The sequence below is a fragment of the Cibotium barometz genome, chromosome 42, assembly GCF_041138505.1.
Source record: "Cibotium barometz isolate CiBa-2024 chromosome 42, ASM4113850v1, whole genome shotgun sequence".
Taxonomy (NCBI): Eukaryota; Viridiplantae; Streptophyta; class Polypodiopsida; order Cyatheales; family Cibotiaceae; genus Cibotium; species Cibotium barometz.
This window is the reverse complement of record NC_141087.1, coordinates 40,725,654-40,745,579: the sequence shown is the minus strand read 5'-3', so window position 1 is coordinate 40,745,579 and position 19,926 is coordinate 40,725,654. Positions and strand designations below refer to the sequence as shown.

At 48.0% G+C, this 19,926-nt stretch overlaps 1 protein-coding gene across 7 annotated transcripts in view; it reads right to left on the bottom strand.

Annotated features, from left to right (window-relative positions):
- The window catches only part of LOC147614478 (uncharacterized), a 249,117-nt gene that overhangs the window by 119,563 nt on the left and 109,628 nt on the right, over nt 1–19,926 (bottom strand). For all 7 annotated transcript variants that reach the window (XM_086781017.1, XM_086781018.1, XM_086781023.1 and 4 more), the window contains 3 exons: nt 3,004–3,095; nt 2,721–2,901; nt 2,109–2,337 (listed from right to left, as the gene is read on the bottom strand). In XM_086781017.1, the coding sequence (XP_086637143.1) occupies nt 2,109–2,337; nt 2,721–2,901; nt 3,004–3,095 (502 nt within the window). The remainder of the gene's footprint in view (nt 1–2,108; nt 2,338–2,720; nt 2,902–3,003; nt 3,096–19,926) is intronic.

Sequence of the window (19,926 nt, the reverse complement as noted above, 5' to 3'; positions counted from 1 at the left end):
CTACAGTCGATAGGCAGAGGCAGGCAACTAAGTAGTGGCTAAGTGGCAGCGGCGATGTGTGCACTGGAGGTGCTGGCCGGGGAGAACAAACTGCGCAGGTGTCAAGCTTGGGAGAGCTTGGCTTGAAGGTGTTCAATGCTGCGTTTGAAGGCAACTGCACGGCAATCCGTGGCAACAGACGGCAGCAACAAGAGCAGAGCAGGTCATCGAGACTGGTAGCAAAAAAAGGCAAAGAGCAGAGGGCACAGAAACGCAAGTACTAGGCAAGCAAGCTCTAACACCAAGTGAAGAAAACGATACAGTGAGGTTAGGGTTAGCACAATGGATAGCAAGCTTAAGGAGGCTTAAAGATCTCCATGGTTACTGCACAATGTGTGCAAAGAGTTAGAGAGAGAAGAGAGATAGAGAGAGCCAATGCTCTAGAGAGAGGAACAATGCACAACTCAATGATCAATGATTAGATTCATGTGTTAATCATCAAGTACAATGCCTTTTTGTACGTTTACAACCTTATCTGTTGACCTAGACAAATCACACTTACAAACACACACGATACATGTCATATTTTATCCAGGTATAAGGGGGTGTTCACACCTAAGCAGGTGTATACACACACATACACATGAATAAGTTTACACATACACACAATCCTTTTAGGGTAGTTCACACACAGACACGAGCAGGTACACAAACAAGATGGACACACATGGGACGGTTCACACACATGAAGACTCCGAATACCCAACCATATTGACTCACACAAAGGAGGCAGTAAATCCCCTTCTTTCGACTTGTAGCAGCCCCCACAACCCACATGAAAACCCCCTTATCACCAAATTGATCTGAGCCTGGCTGGCTTCTCTCACATGGAGTGCCGGTTGACAGAAAGCCTGTCATCAAAGAAAGACTTGTGCTAGGAATCCACTCACGTTTGCAGAGATTTTTAGGAACCCTATCCTGAAAACTCTGTTTAACGTTCACTCTATTTAACGTGCATATATCCTCACCAGGTGAAGACAAGCTGTTTAAGCTTAGAAAATACCGATAAAGATCAAAGCCAAAGCACAACATGATAACATGTTTTCTTATCGCTAATAAGGTGGTAGCTCAAGTGGTGAGATGTTTGTCTTGGGACCAACAGGTCTTCGGTTCAAACCCCCACTGGGTGCTCCCTCGGTGGCATCAACTAAGGCGGCAAAAGCGCCTACGGGCTGTGAAATGTGCCTACGGGCCGTGAAAAATGGTAACTATGGGAGGATCTTGGGCCTAAAGCAAATCAGAAGGGGAAAAAAACATGTTTTCTTATCATAATGATATCGTCCACATCCACACAAGCCAGCGAGGCATGTGAGTGTAAAGTTTTGAAAAAAAGTACACACGACACTCACAATGCCCCTCCCCCTCTCCCATCAGGCAGAATGATTGCTTTGCTAGTATGAAAGCAATAAAATTTTTTGATGACACTGAATGAACTGAAGATCCCTCTGATATATTATCTATGCTCCCCTTGTTGCTCTCTCTCCCCTCGGGTTGCTGAAACCCCGGGATGTGATGAGTCAAAATATCAAGGTGCCCAACAACCTGAAAATATCCATGTGCACTCATCAAGGCTGAGTTGCCTCACGAAAATGTTGGTGCCAAAGAAGAGAGCGAGGGAGCCTTGCAACCCCGCTCCACTAAAAAACATGTTGAGTGCAACCACATGTTTCCAAACCTCAAGCGATTTTACAAGCACAGGTGAAGGGGTATTGCATTTTAGCTTCTGATGTACTTCTTCTCTCTCTATAACCAAAGACCTTCAAGCATATTTGGATGTTCTCCAAAGTTTTTGGGTCTCTACACACTGAAAATTAATTGACCTCTCAAGAAAGTGAGAGCTTGTAAAGGTCTTTACAGGAACAACCCACACATATGAAAAGGAGAGATCTCACCCACCTGTCCCTCTTAAGCAGGGCATCTCCCCCATCCATTGTATGGGCTGGAGATCTGTCTTTAAAGACCCTAATTTCTACTAGCAGCATGAGGCAAGAAACACAAATAATATCTTCCTCTATCCATCATAGAGGCAGAGTTTAACTTTTTTACCAGAAGAAAAGGATAACTCGGACCTTTCATGAATCCTTTTGTACAGATAAAAGGCAGTTGGATCCATGCCATTGGCCTTGTCCCAACCAGCTGCTTTTGAGAAATTATTTTCAACCAATGGCACAGCTTCAATCAGTCTCAGATAAGTAGAAAACATTTCCGGATTTAGGCAAACCTCATCCTCATCTGAAAGCAAAGGCCGCTGCAAGCACACTAGATGCTCATGATATACCTCTAATGTTCCAAGAGGTCCTGCAAAAAGGCCAAGAGAAAAACCCATAAAAACCATCATTTATGATTAGTCACATCTAAGAGATGTGGGGTCCAAGTGGCTGTAAGTGTCACCCACCATCCTATGTATGTATGTGTGTTAGCATGTGCGCATATGCAGGCCCATGCATGTGCGCATATGCAGGCCCGTGCATGTGCACATGTACATGAGTGCGAGTGCACATCAATGTGTGTAGGAGTGCATCTGCACACGTGCGTGCGTGTGCGTGCACGCATGCTCGCTCTGTGTGGGTTTCCATGCCAGAAGGGCAAATGCTATTCTGTTAATCCATATCATTAAGGTTGTATCACTTTACATTATTGTAGCTTGCAAAGTGCTTATAAATGCACAATAGAAATGTCACCTGTCCTCTGACCATAAGGAAGGTTGATCGCAACTGGGCCTTCAACTTCGGTCTTGTTATTCTTGACTTCACCTGCAACAACAGTAGATGCAAGATCTACTGATGTTTGCAGTGGTAAAACAACTCCACTTGGAACCCTTTCAATAAGTTCATAACAATACGCTTCTTCTTTCCCTGCAAACTGCAATTACAAGATGCCTTCTTTAGTCAAAGCCAAAGCCATTATCTTAAAAGGTAACATTATTGTCCATCTATGTATGTCTCGATCCTTGTAGAAGCATACCAATACCCTATCTTGATCATCTTCAATCTCTTTCTTTGAAGTGGGGAAGCCCCTCATAATCTCAGAGTGTTCAGAGATGCTTGACCCCAAATCTGGAAAAATCAGAAAATAAACGTCACATTTCCTCCTCACAAAATTTTCCTATCTTTGGGTTTATACATTTTGAGTTCAAGCTGTATAGACACTAGCTCATTAGTCAAATCAGCATTCTTGAATGCTAATAAACACAACAACCATCTTGGCACACACATTTCAAAAAGAATTCAACCATCTTGGCACACACATTTCAAAAAGAATTAACTAATCTGTATTTTCTGTTTACTTGCATTGACTTTGAAGACATGCATGCCACATTTATTAGGCTCAGGATACATGTGCAATGGATACCGAGGCCATGTGCAAGGGTAGACTAGACAATATTAGCCACTTGTGAACACTTGATTAAGGGACAAGGCCACTGACTGACAATAGAGTTGCACAGAGGTAGAGTAGGATTCATGCCTGTGATGCAAGATACGATACCTGAAGGCATTCGCCTATGAGAATGGTGAAGAACTAGACGCAAGTGCATCAGAGTGTTTCCCCTTCAGTATGACAGTTTGGTGACCTTACTCAACACACTGGTGCATGACTCACCTCTTACTTTTGAGGAGTTTGATGCAATGCTGGTGCACGAGGAGATGTGCTTTAAAGCTAGCGCTGGTAGTGATGTTGCATTGTCCAGAAATGCAAAGAAAGGTAAGGGGAAGGGCTGTGGTAACCCCAATGCTTCTGAGAAGAAGAAGAAATCAAAGGTAAAGTATTTCTACCGTGACAAGCCTAGTCATGTGTGTATACATATACATCTCACTATACATATAAAGGACGAGGCCCACTATCTGTTCAGATGCCCAACATAATATGACATATGGGAAAGATTTCACTGCCTCTTCTTGGAGGGGTTTGAACCACCGGTACGGGTGATGCAGTATGAGGACCAAAGATGTCTTGTGTCAGACGACATAGGGATAGAGTATTGAGAGGACATGCAGAGAGACAAGGCCAGCCTATACAAGATGTTGCCAAGAGATACATCACTGATTTCTTCAAGGCACGAGCATCCTCATCAGCCACTCATGCCAACATCGCCGCATCGACATCATCTCACTCCAGTCATACATTGGGGCCATATTCACATTCCAGAGGAGTCCTAACTGGGCAAGCCTACTCCACCCTACATGCCAGGTGCCCCCAACCCAAAGCACCAAGGATCTCAACCACACAGAGACACATCCATGAGATTCTCAGACGACATGACATGCCCTCACCATAGCCAAATCTGCCATCAAGAGGCCTACAGAGTCATGTTTCAGTTTTCAATTTTCGCTTCCTTTTTTTAGTTATTCCATAGCACTGTATTCCCATAATCTCATTGTACTATTCACCACAAAGGGGGGCTCATCCACTAGATTTGTCAGGCAATGCCTTTTCCAGTAGCAGCCCAGCCGCCCACACTCAGGTTCCCAAGAGTAGCCATTGAGAGAGCATTCCAGCTGCAGGGAGCCAGACGACCGAGACCGGCGAGAGTCGAGACAGAGAGCACACTCCCCTCGTCAGTCTCACATCTTGGAGATACTCCAAAGACACCGCAGTACTTTTCCACAAAAGGTGGAAATTGAGGAGCTCTACATAGTTGTTGAGAAGGCTCGGTCTCCACTCTCCAAGATGCCCCATGTACCTTAGTCTCTCTAGTTGTACAGGCCATACCTCAGTTAGCCACTACTTACTTGTATGCAGCTGATGTTGTCGCCGGTGTTCACGCTGCAGCTGTTCGCCTGCTCATGCTGCACATAGAGCTGCTGCTGTCACCCCTCTGCTTGCCTTATTCCACCCAGCCTGCTCAACCCTCCAAGGCAGCAACTTGGGGGAAATAGCGAGGATGAACCTATAAGAGCTGGAGGCATACATCAACACCGTGGAGGACAACAACAAGAAGGCGTTGGTTGAGCAAAAGAAGGTGTTGGACAGGGTCTTGAGCCAACATGAAAAACAATTGGAAGCCCTCCGCAAGGAGATGCGGGGCAATAATAACAAGATTGAAGAGCTGGAGGCAAAGGTGAACCACCAGGAAGAGGAGATTTGGATGCTGAAAGAGACACAAACGCAACAACAGGAAATTGCAGGCTGCCCCACTGATATGGAAACTCTGGACAGAAATGGAAGCCCTAAATGCTACTGCCAAGGACCATACAGTCGAGGAAGGGGAACTGAATATTCAGAAGGGTCTAAGGACGGACTTGGAGCAGCTGAAGGCTGCAATTGATTAGTTTCTGGAAGAACTGCAGACCACCAAGAAAGATTGGGTGGAGGTGGTGAAAAAGCACAACCCCACAAAGCCAGGGAAGGATATGACACGAGCGACCCCTCATCATCAGATTCCCTGATGCCACCAGTAGATAGGCAGGCTTAGACAAACGGGCTGCCCTCAAGGGCACAAAGGTGTACATGGGAGATGATCTCACCCCATCACATGTGGCACACCAGCATGAGGCGACGGCGACAGTTCATGAGGCCCGTAGAGCGGGCAAGTGGGCTATCTACAAAGATGGCATGGTCATTATCGCTCATCCCGTCCCAAATAGGGACGCGGGGTCTATGAGACCAAACAACTGAGGTTAGTAGTATGGAACTACAATGGTAGCCTGTGGTCGAATCCAGGAGGTTTGAGCGAGATTCTCTCAAGCAGGGATGTCATTTTCCATACAGAGACTGTAATTGGTTGAACACAATGCTAATCAATACACTTAAATACACTAAGATTTGATGGACACATACTGAATACAAGAAGTAATTTGCTGAATTGACAAGAGACACACAACGAGCCGGAACGGCCGGCCCCTCCCTCAAATAAAGTATATTGATCTTGGGAGAATCAAGTACACAGTGTCATGGGCATTTCTGACCAGATTTCCATACCAATGCATATGAATACAGTATTGCAAACAAGTGGTTGTCGGTGTAGACTTGCAACTCACACTACCCTCTCAAGTGCCCATGTTCCCTACCATCTGCTCTCTATTGTCCCACCAACACATGGTAGCAACAATATGCAAGAGAGCACATAGGACAAGAGAACACTACACAGGGTATGTGATCTTGTAATCCGGTTCCTCCCTTCTGCTACTTGCTTCCATATTTAAGCATTAAAGCTTACAAATTGCAAGTAGAGTCGATGAGACAGCGGAAATCTTCACGATGGAAGTCCTTGGAGTGATGAGATCTTCGATTTGTCGCATTTCTTCGTGGCAAAAGTCTTCAAGAGGATGAAGAGAAGCCTGGGAAAACTTCCCCTATGGTTCAACTTGAGATAGGAGTGCTAAAATTAGGGTTTTCAGCAAAAAAACCAGAAATTACAGCAATAAAGAGAGCCGTTTTGCTGAATTTCAGTCATTGGGAGTGTGTAGGAGAGTGATTAGTATCCGGAAACACTCTTGGAAACTTAGGAAACACCTTAGCAAGCTTGGATATGGAGTTGGGAAGGAGAAAGTGAAGAAAATACAGCCCAAATGCCCTCATGAAGAAGGCGCCTATCTCTAGAGAGAGGAGGAGTAAGGTGGTGAGTTGTCCAGTATAGGTGGCAAGCAAGTGCTTTGTGGAGCAAGCTAGAGAGGACACATGGCTGGTTACTCCCTTTGTACAAAGGGGATAAGGTCTGGGCGGTAAAAATTGGGTTTTGTCCACCTCGGGACATCAGTGTGTGTGAACACCGAGCTGGTCATAATTTATAAGTGAGTTTTGGTCGCCCAAAACTTAATGAAGCCTGTACACACTCACTTATAAATTAGTGTTAACTCCTAAGGCTAGGTTTATGACCAATACTTACCACCTGTCACATGCCACACAACCATGTCAGCACACAGTTTCATATGCACGGTTCACGGGCAGGCATCTCCTTACCCGGAGCTACACATTGGTTAAGCAAGCATGAAAACAGCATGCAATTTCAATTGCAAGCAAGCACATAAAGATGCTATGCAATGCAGCATTGGTATGGACAATCCCCGTTCATGAGACTACCAAAATAGACGTGCTCCAGGCAAGTACACGAAGTACCAGACCCAATGGAACACCAATCCACCAGGCGTTTCCGGGCATGTACACAGAGGCATAAGTCCCCAACAGAAAGCCAAGTCCACAGTATCACATGAGTGGCATCAATCCCCGGCATAAACAACTGCCATGGACACCAATCCAATGTACATACATGATAAGAAAGCACGGGTGGACCAATTGGGTGGCCAAATGGTGACAGAGACCCATTAGAGCCTTGAGAGGGTTTACCATGCATAGCTGGGTATGAGTGGGAATGAGCGTTTTGAGGCGAGCCCCACACATCACGAAGAGTACACGGCTCACGAGGGGTAGCTGTCCTTTTTAGACCCCATCTCCCGACAGATTCCCAACATCATCATGAGAGACGAGTTACCAACATTGTGGACTACTTGATGGGATCTCCCTCTTTGGCACAACTTCTCCCCGACATCTCCATCCCGCCACCTCCCTTTGAAGCTGACCATGCCTACCTCTCTTTCACTCTTACTTGCACACCACCGTTCGCCCCACAGCCACTCCAAATCTCACATTACACCTCGGTCCATTTTGATAACGAGCTTGACCCTATTTACTCCGACCACATCTACCGTCAACTCCAAGATGTGGATCCTACTGTCTCCCTACCCACCTTCACATCACAGCTCACCACCATACTCCATAAATCTTCCACCACTTCTATCATCTGCACACGACAGTCTACCGCCAACCCACCTTCCGGTTCCATGCCCCAAAAATGTTGGTATGATAACGAATGTTGAGCTTGCCACACGCTCCCATCTTAAGCAAGAGGTATGGATCGGGCAAATCACGAGTCGCCAAGCAAAACGAATTTCGCAACGCCTCACCCAATGCAAGAAACAAGAGTTCTGCGCTCGGAAAGAGGATGAGTTATACTGACTCTTCTTAGGGCCAAACTGCAAAGAGGCATGGAGGAAACAACGAGAACATCACCCCCCCACACATATCACTTGCCTGGACACATAGCACTCCTATGCATCACTCCCTCTATCATATCCCCCATCAGCCACCTCTACTCCCACCACCTCCAACTTCTTCACAAAGGGCATGGTCCTAAAGCCCATCCGTAGTAGACTATGTAATGGGCGAGCCCAAGATCAGGAGGGACTCGTTGCCGACTACATCTCATATGTACTCACTCCCAAGTACATCTCACATGCCGATGATACCCTGGCGCCCCTACTAGCCTACATGTTCAATAGAGCCCTTTGTGAAGGATTTCCACCCTCCTAGTCTACTAACACCATCATCCCCATCCTCAAAGCCGAAGATCCACTTGATCCTAATAACTACAGGACGATCATGATTGGCCACACATTGGCAAAACTCTATGGATCGGTGCCAAAGGCGGAGCTCAGTTTGTTTGCACAGAGCCATGGATGCAGAGCTTTAGGACAAGCTAGCTTTCGGAGGAGCTACTCTACCCTTGACCACATCTTCACCCTCCGTGCCATCATCGAGGAGGGTAGAGCATGACATCAGAGGATTTAATGCTTCTTTGTGGATTTCCGCAAAGCTTTTGACATTGTACCCCAAGCCCGCCTCCTACACCATCGACAGGAGATAGGAGTCCCATCTAACATGGTTTGGATTATCATTGCCCTCTATAAGTCCATCACCAGACGAGTGAGAGTCCCAGGAGGTACATCAAAGGAGATTTCCAGCACTATTGCGGTGAAACAAGGCTGTCCTTTATCACCCACTCTTTTCAGCCTCTACATTGATGAGATCTCGAGCTAAATTAAAGGATTATGCCGGACCCACACTGGCAAGCATATTGATCCCCACACTACTTTATGTAGATGACATCGTCCTCCTCTCAGACTCAGCCGAGGGGCTTCAGAGACAATTGTATGACTTACAGGACTTCTGCACTCAGCGGGACGTCTCTGTTAACCTTGGTGAAACCAAGGTAATGATCTCCAATACCTCTCACCCCTTCACATCCAGATTGAGCTTCACATATAGAGGGGATCTTGTGGAGATTGTCTCATCCTATATCTACCTTGGTCACTTTCAGTGGCCCACACTTCACCATGCTTCCCGCAACACATGCCAGAGTGACATGGGGATATGCAGCCTTGAGCTTACGTGAGCAACAGTGCTTCCAAGCACATCCCAAGAGCCCAAGACGAAGGGCTAGATTTCTGATACCCTCGTCACACCAGCCTTGTGGGGGGCAGATTTATCCGATGAGGATTGGCACCGAGTTGAGAGGCCCTAGGTCATGATATTCTCCCATACGATCCGCAGCAAACCATCAATCCCACACCAGATTATCCAGGCAGAGTTTGCTACAGCCCCAATGGTAGTTGATGCACTCTTCCACACAGTTACATACCTCCATCGCATCAGTCACATGGATCCCCACGGGTACCTGACGCTTGCCCTGGAGTCCTCAAGATAGCTAGCACGTGAGGGCCACTCTGGAGTATGATGTGCACTAGTTTCCACTTGGTTCTCCGTATATGGACACTGCATGGACCGCCTACCCCCCTTCGGTACAGTTTGGACTCCTTTTTTCTCTGCCTCTCTCACAAGGATATCAGCCGGGTTATCCGATTAGCTCTCCTTAGCCCCTACACCCATTGCACATGGATCACACCTTCAGAGCTCCCCACATAGATGCACTTCTACAGAGATCACTTCCTCACACTCACTGAGGATGGGTTCATCGACCAGCAAGGCTACTTGAGTGTTCACATGTCCCATGCCATGCGGATTGCGATTGGCCAGATACGGGTTTCATCCCACCGCCTCAGAGTGGAGTCAGGTAGAGCTGAGCGCATCTTTAGAGCCGGGAAGCTCATACGGAGACCCAGAGAGGAGAGGATCTGCGGATTATGCCCCACAGAGGTTCAGAGGAAGGAGCATTACATATGCCCCTGCCCAGTATACTATGAGATCCGCGGGAGGTTTCACTGTCTATTTCGTGAGGGATTTCGTCCACTCTCTAGGATCATTGACTTCCAAGACCAACGTTGCCAAGGCCTCTTCCTACTTGAGCTCCGCAGACACAAGGACACCTTCTTGAGAGAGATTCGGCCCCAACCACCCCGCCCCCTCCCTCGCTAGCCAACCATCACCAATTTCTTCCGGACACAAGAGGTGGAGGACACCCACCGATATAGTGGATCTTGTGGACCCTCCACGAGCTGCTCCGGACCTACCTCGCTCGAGAGGAGTTTCCTTGGACCAAGCCTCTGCACTCCAGCGTGCCCGACGCCCCCAGCCTCCCTGTCGGCCACCACGATCACCTTATGAGCTCCAGATCCAAGACATGCTCCACTGCCATCGAGCTGCCTTTCCACGTGGCATAGCTGAGGGAGACCTCTCGGCAATACTCAATAGCCCCATGCTTGATAATTTGGAGAGTGGTATACCATCTACTCGGAGCTGATGCTCCTCTCATGTTTCTAAGTTCTTAGTATTTCCATGGTGACTTTCCATGGACAGTTTTGTATCACCCAAGTGAGATAGCTATGTTTATGTTTTCTTTCAGTTTTATTTTCCATTCCATGATGAGATATACCATGGACATTATTATATCACTTTGGCCTCATAGGCCCATTGGGTCTTTAGTAGACGCTCTCTCTCTCTCTCTCTCTCTTTAGCAGCAGCAGGACATGGATACCGCCCACACCAGGGGTGCACTGATTGATCGTGCGATTGAGCTTGGGTGGTCCAGACGCCCACGACTGCGGAGGAGGGCATCCCAGCATAGACGGAGGTTGCAACGGCAGATTCGGATTATTCTTGCGAGGCATGCGGGACACCCAGTCAGGGTGCTGACCACAGAGGATATTGAGGAGATCCGCCAGTGTCCGATGCGGCACAGATTATGAGATGGAGGCACCTCCATAGTGTACCTTCCGGTTCCAGTTTCATTTTCTACGTGCCAGTAGTATCATCTTTATTTTTCATTTTCTGGGTTTCTTTATCCAGACATTGTATCAGATCCACCATGATGTAACTTTTGGTCTCATAGGTCATTATGGCCTTTTGAAGACGTTAATATAACATTTCATTTCATTTCATTTCTTGTAGTTGTTGTTTCAATTTCAGTTAGTTGTTTAGTTGTTTTAGCCCCGATCGCTGTTCGCCAGCCTTGCCTGCTGACCGCTTGCTTCCCTCTCTCTCTCTCTCTCTTCGAACCTGTGTCGCCTCCCTCTCCCGCCTACTGCCCCGCTCACTGTTCGCCCGCCTCGCCTGCTGACCCGCCTGCTGCCCTCTCTCTCTCTCTCTCTCTCTCTCTCTCTCTCTCTCTCTCTCTCTCTCTCTCTCTCTCTTCGAACCTGTGTCGCCTCCCTCTCCTGCCTACTGCCCCGCTCGCTATTCGCCCGCCTCGCCTCGCCTGTTGACCCACCTGCTACCCTCTCTCTCTCGCCTATACCAGAGAGAGATGACAGAGATCAGAGCTCAGTTTCACAGGGAGCGCGCGGAGCGACTGGCTCGCTTCAGAGCACACCCAGGCATGTTCTTCAGGGAGCTGTGGACACCCCCTTCATTGATGTATACCATTTTATACCCCCAGTATGGTACAGGATGGAGCTAGCTAGGTTGCATATCATGATTGTATACTCCATGCATATAGCTTTGCATTCTCCTAGTAGTAGAGCTCCATCCCCTCCCCCACTCATTGTACTTATTGCACACCCAGATTCAGCTTTTTAGTTCAGTACTTTTTCATTTTGTTGGGATGACAGAGGATGCCCCATACAGGTACACCGATTTGTCTCATAGGCCGAGTTCGGTCTTTTGGAAGACGTTAATAAAATCTTTCTTTCTTTCTTTCTTTCTCTCTCTCTCTCTCTCTCTCTCTCTCTTCGTTGTCCTCCCTATTCCTACCCGCCCACCCACGCACCCATCCTTCCTCAGGCCCCCAAGGCAGCAACATAACTATCTCTCTGCTGAATCTCTTCTCTTTTCTCTACATGGCTTGAACCCCCCTCCCCCCCCCCTCTGCTGCTGCTGTTGTTTCGCGTTGCGCGCAGGGGTCATGGATTAATTTCCAGTCCATTGGCTGTGGGAAGTACTGCAAAAGGTCATGGCCAAGACTGGAGTTAAAGAGGAGCTCGTGAAGGTGGAGGACAAGCTCAGCACAATTATCAAAGAAAACAAGAAGATGGTCGACTCTTCCGTTACCGCAATCATAAACCGCCTCTCCAAACTCGAGAAGGGATTTGACAAAATCCAAGAGCTCGAAGAGAGAACATCCAAGCAAGAGGCTGAGATTTCAGCCTTAAAGGAGGAACTAGTGGAGGCCAAATTGCATGCTAAAAGTCAAGCGGCTGAAATCTCAGCCCTCAAAAAGGAGTTGGAAGCCACTTCACAAGGCAAGCTTGAGGATGGAAAATTTCAGCCCTCCGTTATTGAAGAGCTGAATACCATCAAGGAACGAATGAGGATCATTCGAGAGGAGGAGGAGCAACATAAAGAGAAGACATCTTCATGGGTGGAGGTGATCACAGAGACACAAAAGAAGATGGACGAGGCGGAGAAATGGATCGAGGTCGACAAGAAAGGGAAAGGGAAAGAATCGCCACCCATCCCCACTCCCACCATCATCAACATGACCCTTGAAGAGGAGCCAAGGAGGAAGACCCGGGCCTTACATGTAGGAGTGTCCGGTCTAAAAGACCGTGATGATGCGGAAGGGGAAACCAAGGAGCTCTTCTCTACATTGAAGCCACACACACAAAGGCATGGAGAGTGCGAAAGAAGAGAGAAGGTAGTGGCAAATCTTCTAAGGAGAGAGCACTTATCATTCGTATCCCCTCCATGGAAGCGAAGGACTTCTTGAAGAGACGTCCTACACTCAAGAAGACGGGAATATTTCTTGGAGATGACCTCACACTCTCGCAACTTGCCGTGTTTTGCCTATGGGACTGTCACACCATAGGGAGACTCGTGCCTGGAACTGTGTCTTACCTATGGGACTGTCACTCCATAGGAAGACCAGGTTTTTATGTTTTTATGTCGTGCCAGTTTTGTGCCGACAGATATTTTGTACTTGTTCCATGAACGGGAGATATGTCCATGTTACTATTTGCACATGCACACATATTTTGCATGTTTGAAATTGTTTTCGCATGACATGTATTTGTGTGTTTGCCTATTTTGTACTTGTTCCATGAACGGGAGATATGTCCATGTTACTATTTGCACATGCACACATATTTTGCATGTTTGAAATTGTTTTCGCATGACATGTATTTGTGTGTTTGCCTGCTTGACGTGTTACTTACTGAGCGGGGACGCCTGCCAGTGAGTCGTGAAGTCTGCTCTGTATTCTGACAAGTTTTGGTGCATGTGAACAGGTGGTAAGTATGTCGCACTTGTTGTTTTAATGTTTTATATTCTAACCCTTTATTTTATAAGGTTAGGTGTTCACGTTTATTTAAAAGTGGGCACCCACTTAGGGGCCAAGGTGGGGAGCCCCACTTAAGTGAGTGTGGGGGTGGGCATGGCCACCTACCCACACTAGTTTCCCCCACATGCATGCGTGGAAATCTTTAGTTGTAACTTCACCTTAATTTCTATTAAAAAGGACTCCCTCCTTCAAGCGTGGGCACCCCATCGCCTTTATCTAGTTTGCTCATCAACCGGCGATCACCTTCGCTGGCTGCTCTATCGTCTACAGCATCTGGCGGCTGCTTTACCACCCATACAAGCGACTGTTTCTCCCTCTCCTACCAGGCGGATGTACTGCTGCACCTAACCCTTTGAGACGACTCTGAAGTGCTGCAGCTGCTCCCACAGGCGGCTGAATTCCAGCAGGCTGCGCTGTCCTCACCTCCACGTTGAAGTTACCTGCAGACTACCCATCTTCTACCAGCTGTCACCTCCGATAGGTTGAGCTGCTGTACAGGCCAGAGGCGGCTGCCTTTTCCTCTGCAGGCGGCCATAACAAGCAGGTTGTGCAACCTCTCCTTCTCCTCCTCTGCACAGTAGCTACTATCAACAGAAGGATACAATCGGCTGCACCTCCACGCCATCTTCCTTCCTCCACGCTGCAGCCCGGCCTCTCCGCCCTTGCAAGTGGATATTTCTTCTCTCACAGCAGGCGGCTGTGGTTTTCTTGCGGTGGTACTTGCCTTGGTGGTTCACCACGGCAAGGGGACTTCACACCTCCTGGGTAGCTTCATCATACTACGAGTATGGGTTTTCTATCAACCATCCACAAGTAAGTGAATTTCAGATTTCAATAGAGTATTTTTTGTTTAAATCTGATAAGGGATTCATCCCGCTCGGCCAACACCCGTTCGGTGCCGGGTTGTCCAAGCTATATTGGCGAACCTCGGTCCAAAGGTGCTGAGATCGGGAGAGCCAGGCGTTAGTACGAGAGCGCCTGTTTGTGCGTGGTCTCGGAACACCAGTGAGGCGCTCTCCGCGGAGTCCAGTGAAAGCACAGGACCCTGGAGATTGGACCACACTAGTGGTCGTTCTGCTTCGAGCTTCTACATCAAGTTTCGACTTCGAGCATATTTGTTTGGTACTGTTTTCATATGTACATGGACATTATCTGGTTCTTGGAACCCATGGAGCATTGTATTTATTAAATACTCCCAATAAATATATCATATATTGAGGGGGGGGTCGGCCCATTCCGGCCCCAGTGCTGGTGTCCATCTTTCCATTTCATTTCATTTAAATTTCAAGTTGTATTAAGTTGTCCATTTCAAATTTGTGGTTTTAAAGTTGTGCTATTAAGCGTGTGGGTGTCCAACGGAGTCTTTCCCACTTGACAGGATCGGTTTCAGGTGGACACAGATAGAGAGACCACAGGCCCTCATGATGGCACGCATGATACGCAACAAACCGTCAATACCTCATGACATTATCCGAGCAGAGTTTGCTGCGCCTCCTATGATGGTAGAGAACATATTCCAGACTATATGCCTGCTAGACAGATTCAGAGAGATGCCACAGGACAAATTGTCATACAGAGCTTTTGAGGCATCTAGACAGCTGGCTGAGGCAGGAGACAGAGGATCATGGTATGCATAGGCCACACATTGGTTCTCACAGCATGGCCTAGACATGGATCATCTACCACCATTCCAGTATGGCAGGGATGCACCACATATCCGTCTCTCTCTTAGTGAGAGGAACAGAGTATTGAGACGGGACCTATGGCAGCTCTATACGTGACACACATGGATATCGCCTACACAGCCTCTTCCACCGAAGATGCTGTACTAAAGAGATCACTTCATGAGTATCATTGATGATGGATTTATAGAGAGGCCTACATACATGGAGGGCTTTTTACCACACGGCTCTCGAGTAGCTATTGGTCAACTTAGAGTCTCATCACATCGATTGGAGATCGAGAATTGTAGAGCAGCACGGATCCCCCGAGAGGAGAGGGTATGCAGATTGTGCAGAGAGGAGGTGGAGAGTGAGAAGCATTATGTACAAGATGCAAAGCATATACAGCCATCAGAGAGAGATATCCCATTTTATTCAGAGAGCCACATTCCCTACGCTAGCTCTTTGAGGCAGCAGAACAGCGCATACTGGGTAGATTCATTCTAGACATACAGCGTCACAGAGAGATCATTACAAGCTCAGACAACTCCAGAGGGGGGACGACACACACAGATTACTACATTTTTTCAGAGATCCACCCCACTTCTAGCCCCTACACAGCACGGAATTACTCTCCAGAGAGCAGAGACACTCAAAGCCCGCAGGAGACAGAGGACACCTGGCTTTCGGACACCACGTCTCTACCAAAGAGAGATGACAGAGATCAGAGCTCAGTTTCACAGAGAGGGTGCGGAGCGACTGGCTCGCTTCAGAGCACACCCAGGCATGTTCTTCAGGGAGCTGTGGACACCCCCTTCATTGATGTATACCATTTTATACCCCCAGTATGGTACAGGATGGAGCTAGCTAGGTTGCATATCATGATTGTATACTCCATGCATATAGCTTTGCATTCTCCTAGTAGTAGAGCTCCATCCCCTCCCCCAATCATTGTACCTATTGCACACTCAGATTCAGCTTTTTAGTTCAGTACTTTTTCAATTTTTTCGGATGACAGAGGATACCCCACAGAGGTACACTGATTTGTCTCATAGGCCGAGTTCGGTCTTTTGGAAGACGTTGATAAAATCTTTCTTTCTTTCGGATTCGGATTATTCTTGCGAGACATGCGGGACACCCAATCAGGGTGCTGACCACAGAGGATATTGAGGAGATCCGCCAGCGTCCAATGCGGCACATATTATGAGATGGAGGCACCTCCATAGTGTATCCCCCCGTCCCACATGATATTGTATCCCCTCACTGTACTCCACTCACCTCCATAGCGTGCCCCCCCCCCCCTTACTATATTCACACCCTATAAGGATTTCTGTTTACCTTCGAGTTCCAGTTTCATTTTCTAGGTGCCAGTAGTATCATCTTTATTTTTCATTTTCTGGATTTTTATCCAGACATTGTATCAGATCCACCATGATGTAACTTTTTGGTCTCATAGGTCATTATGGCCTTTTGAAGACGTTAATATAACATTTCATTTCATTTCTCTCTCTTTCTTGCAAGGGACTGTAGGGAGGCCTGGAGGATCTTCCAAGATCATCGCCTTCCAACTCCGATTACTCCACCCAGCACCTGGCACACCTATGCCACCTCTCTCTACCATGTCCCCGCGAGCAGTAAGGAGGCCTGGAGGATCTTCCAGGATCATCGCCTTCCAACTCCGATTACTTCACCCAGCACCTGGCACACCTATGCCACCTCTCTCTACCATGTCCCCAAGCAGCCACCTCTCCCCCATCCACCCAAACCTCGTCCCCCACACTCTTCCTTCTTTCACCTCAGCATGGTGAGAGATGCTATTGACAGGATGCAGACTAGGAGAGCACAGGATCATGATGCACTCCTCACCAAGCATTTCTCCCATGCTAGGGACATGCTAGCCCCTTTACTGGTTCACATGTTTAACAGGGCTTTATGTGAGGGCTTCCCCGTCACCTGGTCATCGAATACTATTGTACCTATCTTCAAAGCAGGTGACTCCATGGACCCCAACAACTATAGGACTATCATGATTGGTCACACCTTGGCCAAGATTTATGGTTCGATTTTGGAGCATGAGGTTAATAGATGGTCCGAGGAGCAGAGACTCAGAGCACCGGGGCAGGCAGGCTTCAGGAGAGGGCACTCCACGCTAGATCATATCTTTACACTACGGGGGATCATTGAGGAGGGGAGAGCTCACGAGCAATGGATATACTGCTGCTTTGTGGATTTCCGTAAAGCTTTTGATACTGTCCCATGGGCCAGACTGATGAGGAGACTGCAGGATATGGGAGTGCCAGCAGAGATGCTCTGGGGGATCATTACACTCTATGAGTCAGTCACAGGCAGAGTACGGGCTCCAGGAGGTGACTCAGAGATCATACACAACACTATCGGGGTGAAGTTGGGCTGCCCCTTTTCACCTACTGTATTTGGTCTATACATTGACGAGATCTCGGATTACATAGACAGACAGGAAAGGACCAAGAGCACATTTGGCAGGAGTCCTGATACCGATCCTCTTGTATGCAAATGATATTGTTCTTATTTCTGACTCACCAGAGGGGCTGCAGAGGCATTTGGATGCATTACGGGCCTTTTGCAAGGACCAGGACCTTACTGTGAACCTTGGAAAGACCAAGGGTCATGATCTTTAACACCTTCTCACAATGGATAAGTAGACCTGCAATACAGTTTACACACAGTGGAGAGCCTGTGGAGTATGGTACCTCATATGTATACGTTGGGATCACTTTTGCTGGACCTCAGTTCTCGATGCGCAACGCGGCCGACGCTAGATTGACGAGGGGATATGCAGCCCTTCGCTCGCTAGAGATGCAATACTCACAGATACAATTTCAGGAGCCGAGGACAAAGCTTTGGCTATTTGATACTCTAGTTACACCTGCACTACAGTATGGTGCCCAAATCTGGGGTCCTAGCTTATACCAGAAGAGGAGACAGGAGAGAGCCGACCGAGACAGATACAGAGGAGGTATATAGTGGGTGGAAGCCGATAGAGGCCCCTAGTGGCGATGATCTCAAGCATGATTAGAAGTAAGCCATCAGTGCCACATGAGATTGTGCGGGCAGAGATGGGCACTGCACCGATAGTCACAGAGGCTCTATTCCAGACAGTGACATACTGGCATAGGCTATGGGAGCTTCCACTTGATAGATACCCCGGCTAGCCCTGGAGTCCTCGAGACATTTGACATTTGAGGGAGATACAGAGTGCTGGTATGCACAGATAGGCACTTGGTTTGGCATGCACGGTATGCAGATGGAGGCACTCCCCCCCTTCTAGTACAGCATAGAGGCCCCGTCATTTGCTCTCAGCCGCACAGAGCGGAACAAGGTTATCAGGAAGGACATTGTCAGACTGGATACTCAGAGAACATGGAGTTCACCTAGTCGTCCACTAGGGACGAAGATGGCCTTCTACAGAGATCACCTCCTATGCCTGACAAAAGATGGGTTCATCATCCGTCCACGCTACATGGACATACACCTATCCTTTGGGTTGAGATGTGCGATCGGCCAGATCCGCACCTCGTCCCACCAACTGAGAGTGGAGACTACTAGATATGGGCCTAGGGCGGCCGCACCACAGGACAGGATATGCCAGCTCTGTCACACACAGCCCGAGATAGAGGACCATTACATATGCCGATGCCCTGTATACTATGAGATTCAGGGGAGGTTTCACTGCCTCTTCTGAGCTGGGTTCGGACCACTTTCCAGGATCATGGACTTCCCGAATCAGAGATGCCTAGGACTTTTTCTTCTGGAGCTCCGTAGACACAGGGAGTCCTTAGTGAGATCCAGATTAGCTGTACTTGCTCGAGGACCCGCACAGAGAGCTCACACCGACTTCTTCCATACGAGCGATCCGAGGGCCGATCCACCCACCATACCCAGACCACAGGCTAGTGTAGGAGCTTGGCCGAGAGGTGTGACACTCGACAAAGCCACTGAGTTATGCAAAGCTCGACCCCATGGCCCTCGCCCACGGCCACGCCACCACAGGAAGATCCGGGCCATCATCTCCCATCATCGCAAGACCTTCTCATGCCGGCTCAGTTTTACCACCTTGAGCACCATGTCACAGCGGCCCATGAGGGATGTATTAGGGTGATATGAGATCTCTCTGCTCATGTACCTAGATCAGATTTTAAAGTTCTAGATTTTTGTTATCTTTCTTTATTACTATTTTGCACCCAGGATCAGAGATGCCTGGGACTTTTTCTTCTAGAGTTCGTAGACACAAGGAGTCCTTAGTGAGATCCAGATTAGCTGTACTTGCTGGAGGACCAGCACAGAGAGCTCTCACCGACTTCTTCCATACTAGCACTCAGAGGGCCGATCCACCCATCATACCCAGACCACAGGCTAGTGTAGGAGCTCGGTCGAGAGGTGTGACACTCGACAGAGCCACTGAGTTATGCAAAGCTCGACGCCCTAGACCCCATGGCCCTCGGCCACGGCCACGCCACCACAGGAAGATCCGGGCCATCATCACCCATCATCACAGGACCTTCTCACCCCAGCTCAGTTTTACCAGCTTGAGCACCATGTCACAGCGGCCCATGAGGGATGAATTAGGGTGATATGAGATCTCTCTGCTCATGTACCTAGATCAGATTTTAAAGTTCAAGATTTTTGTTATCTTTCTTTATTACTATTTTGTACCCAGGATTATGTACCTCATGGATATGACGTAACCTTTTGGTCTCATAGGTCATTTTGCCCTTTTGAAGACGTTAATACAACTTTCTT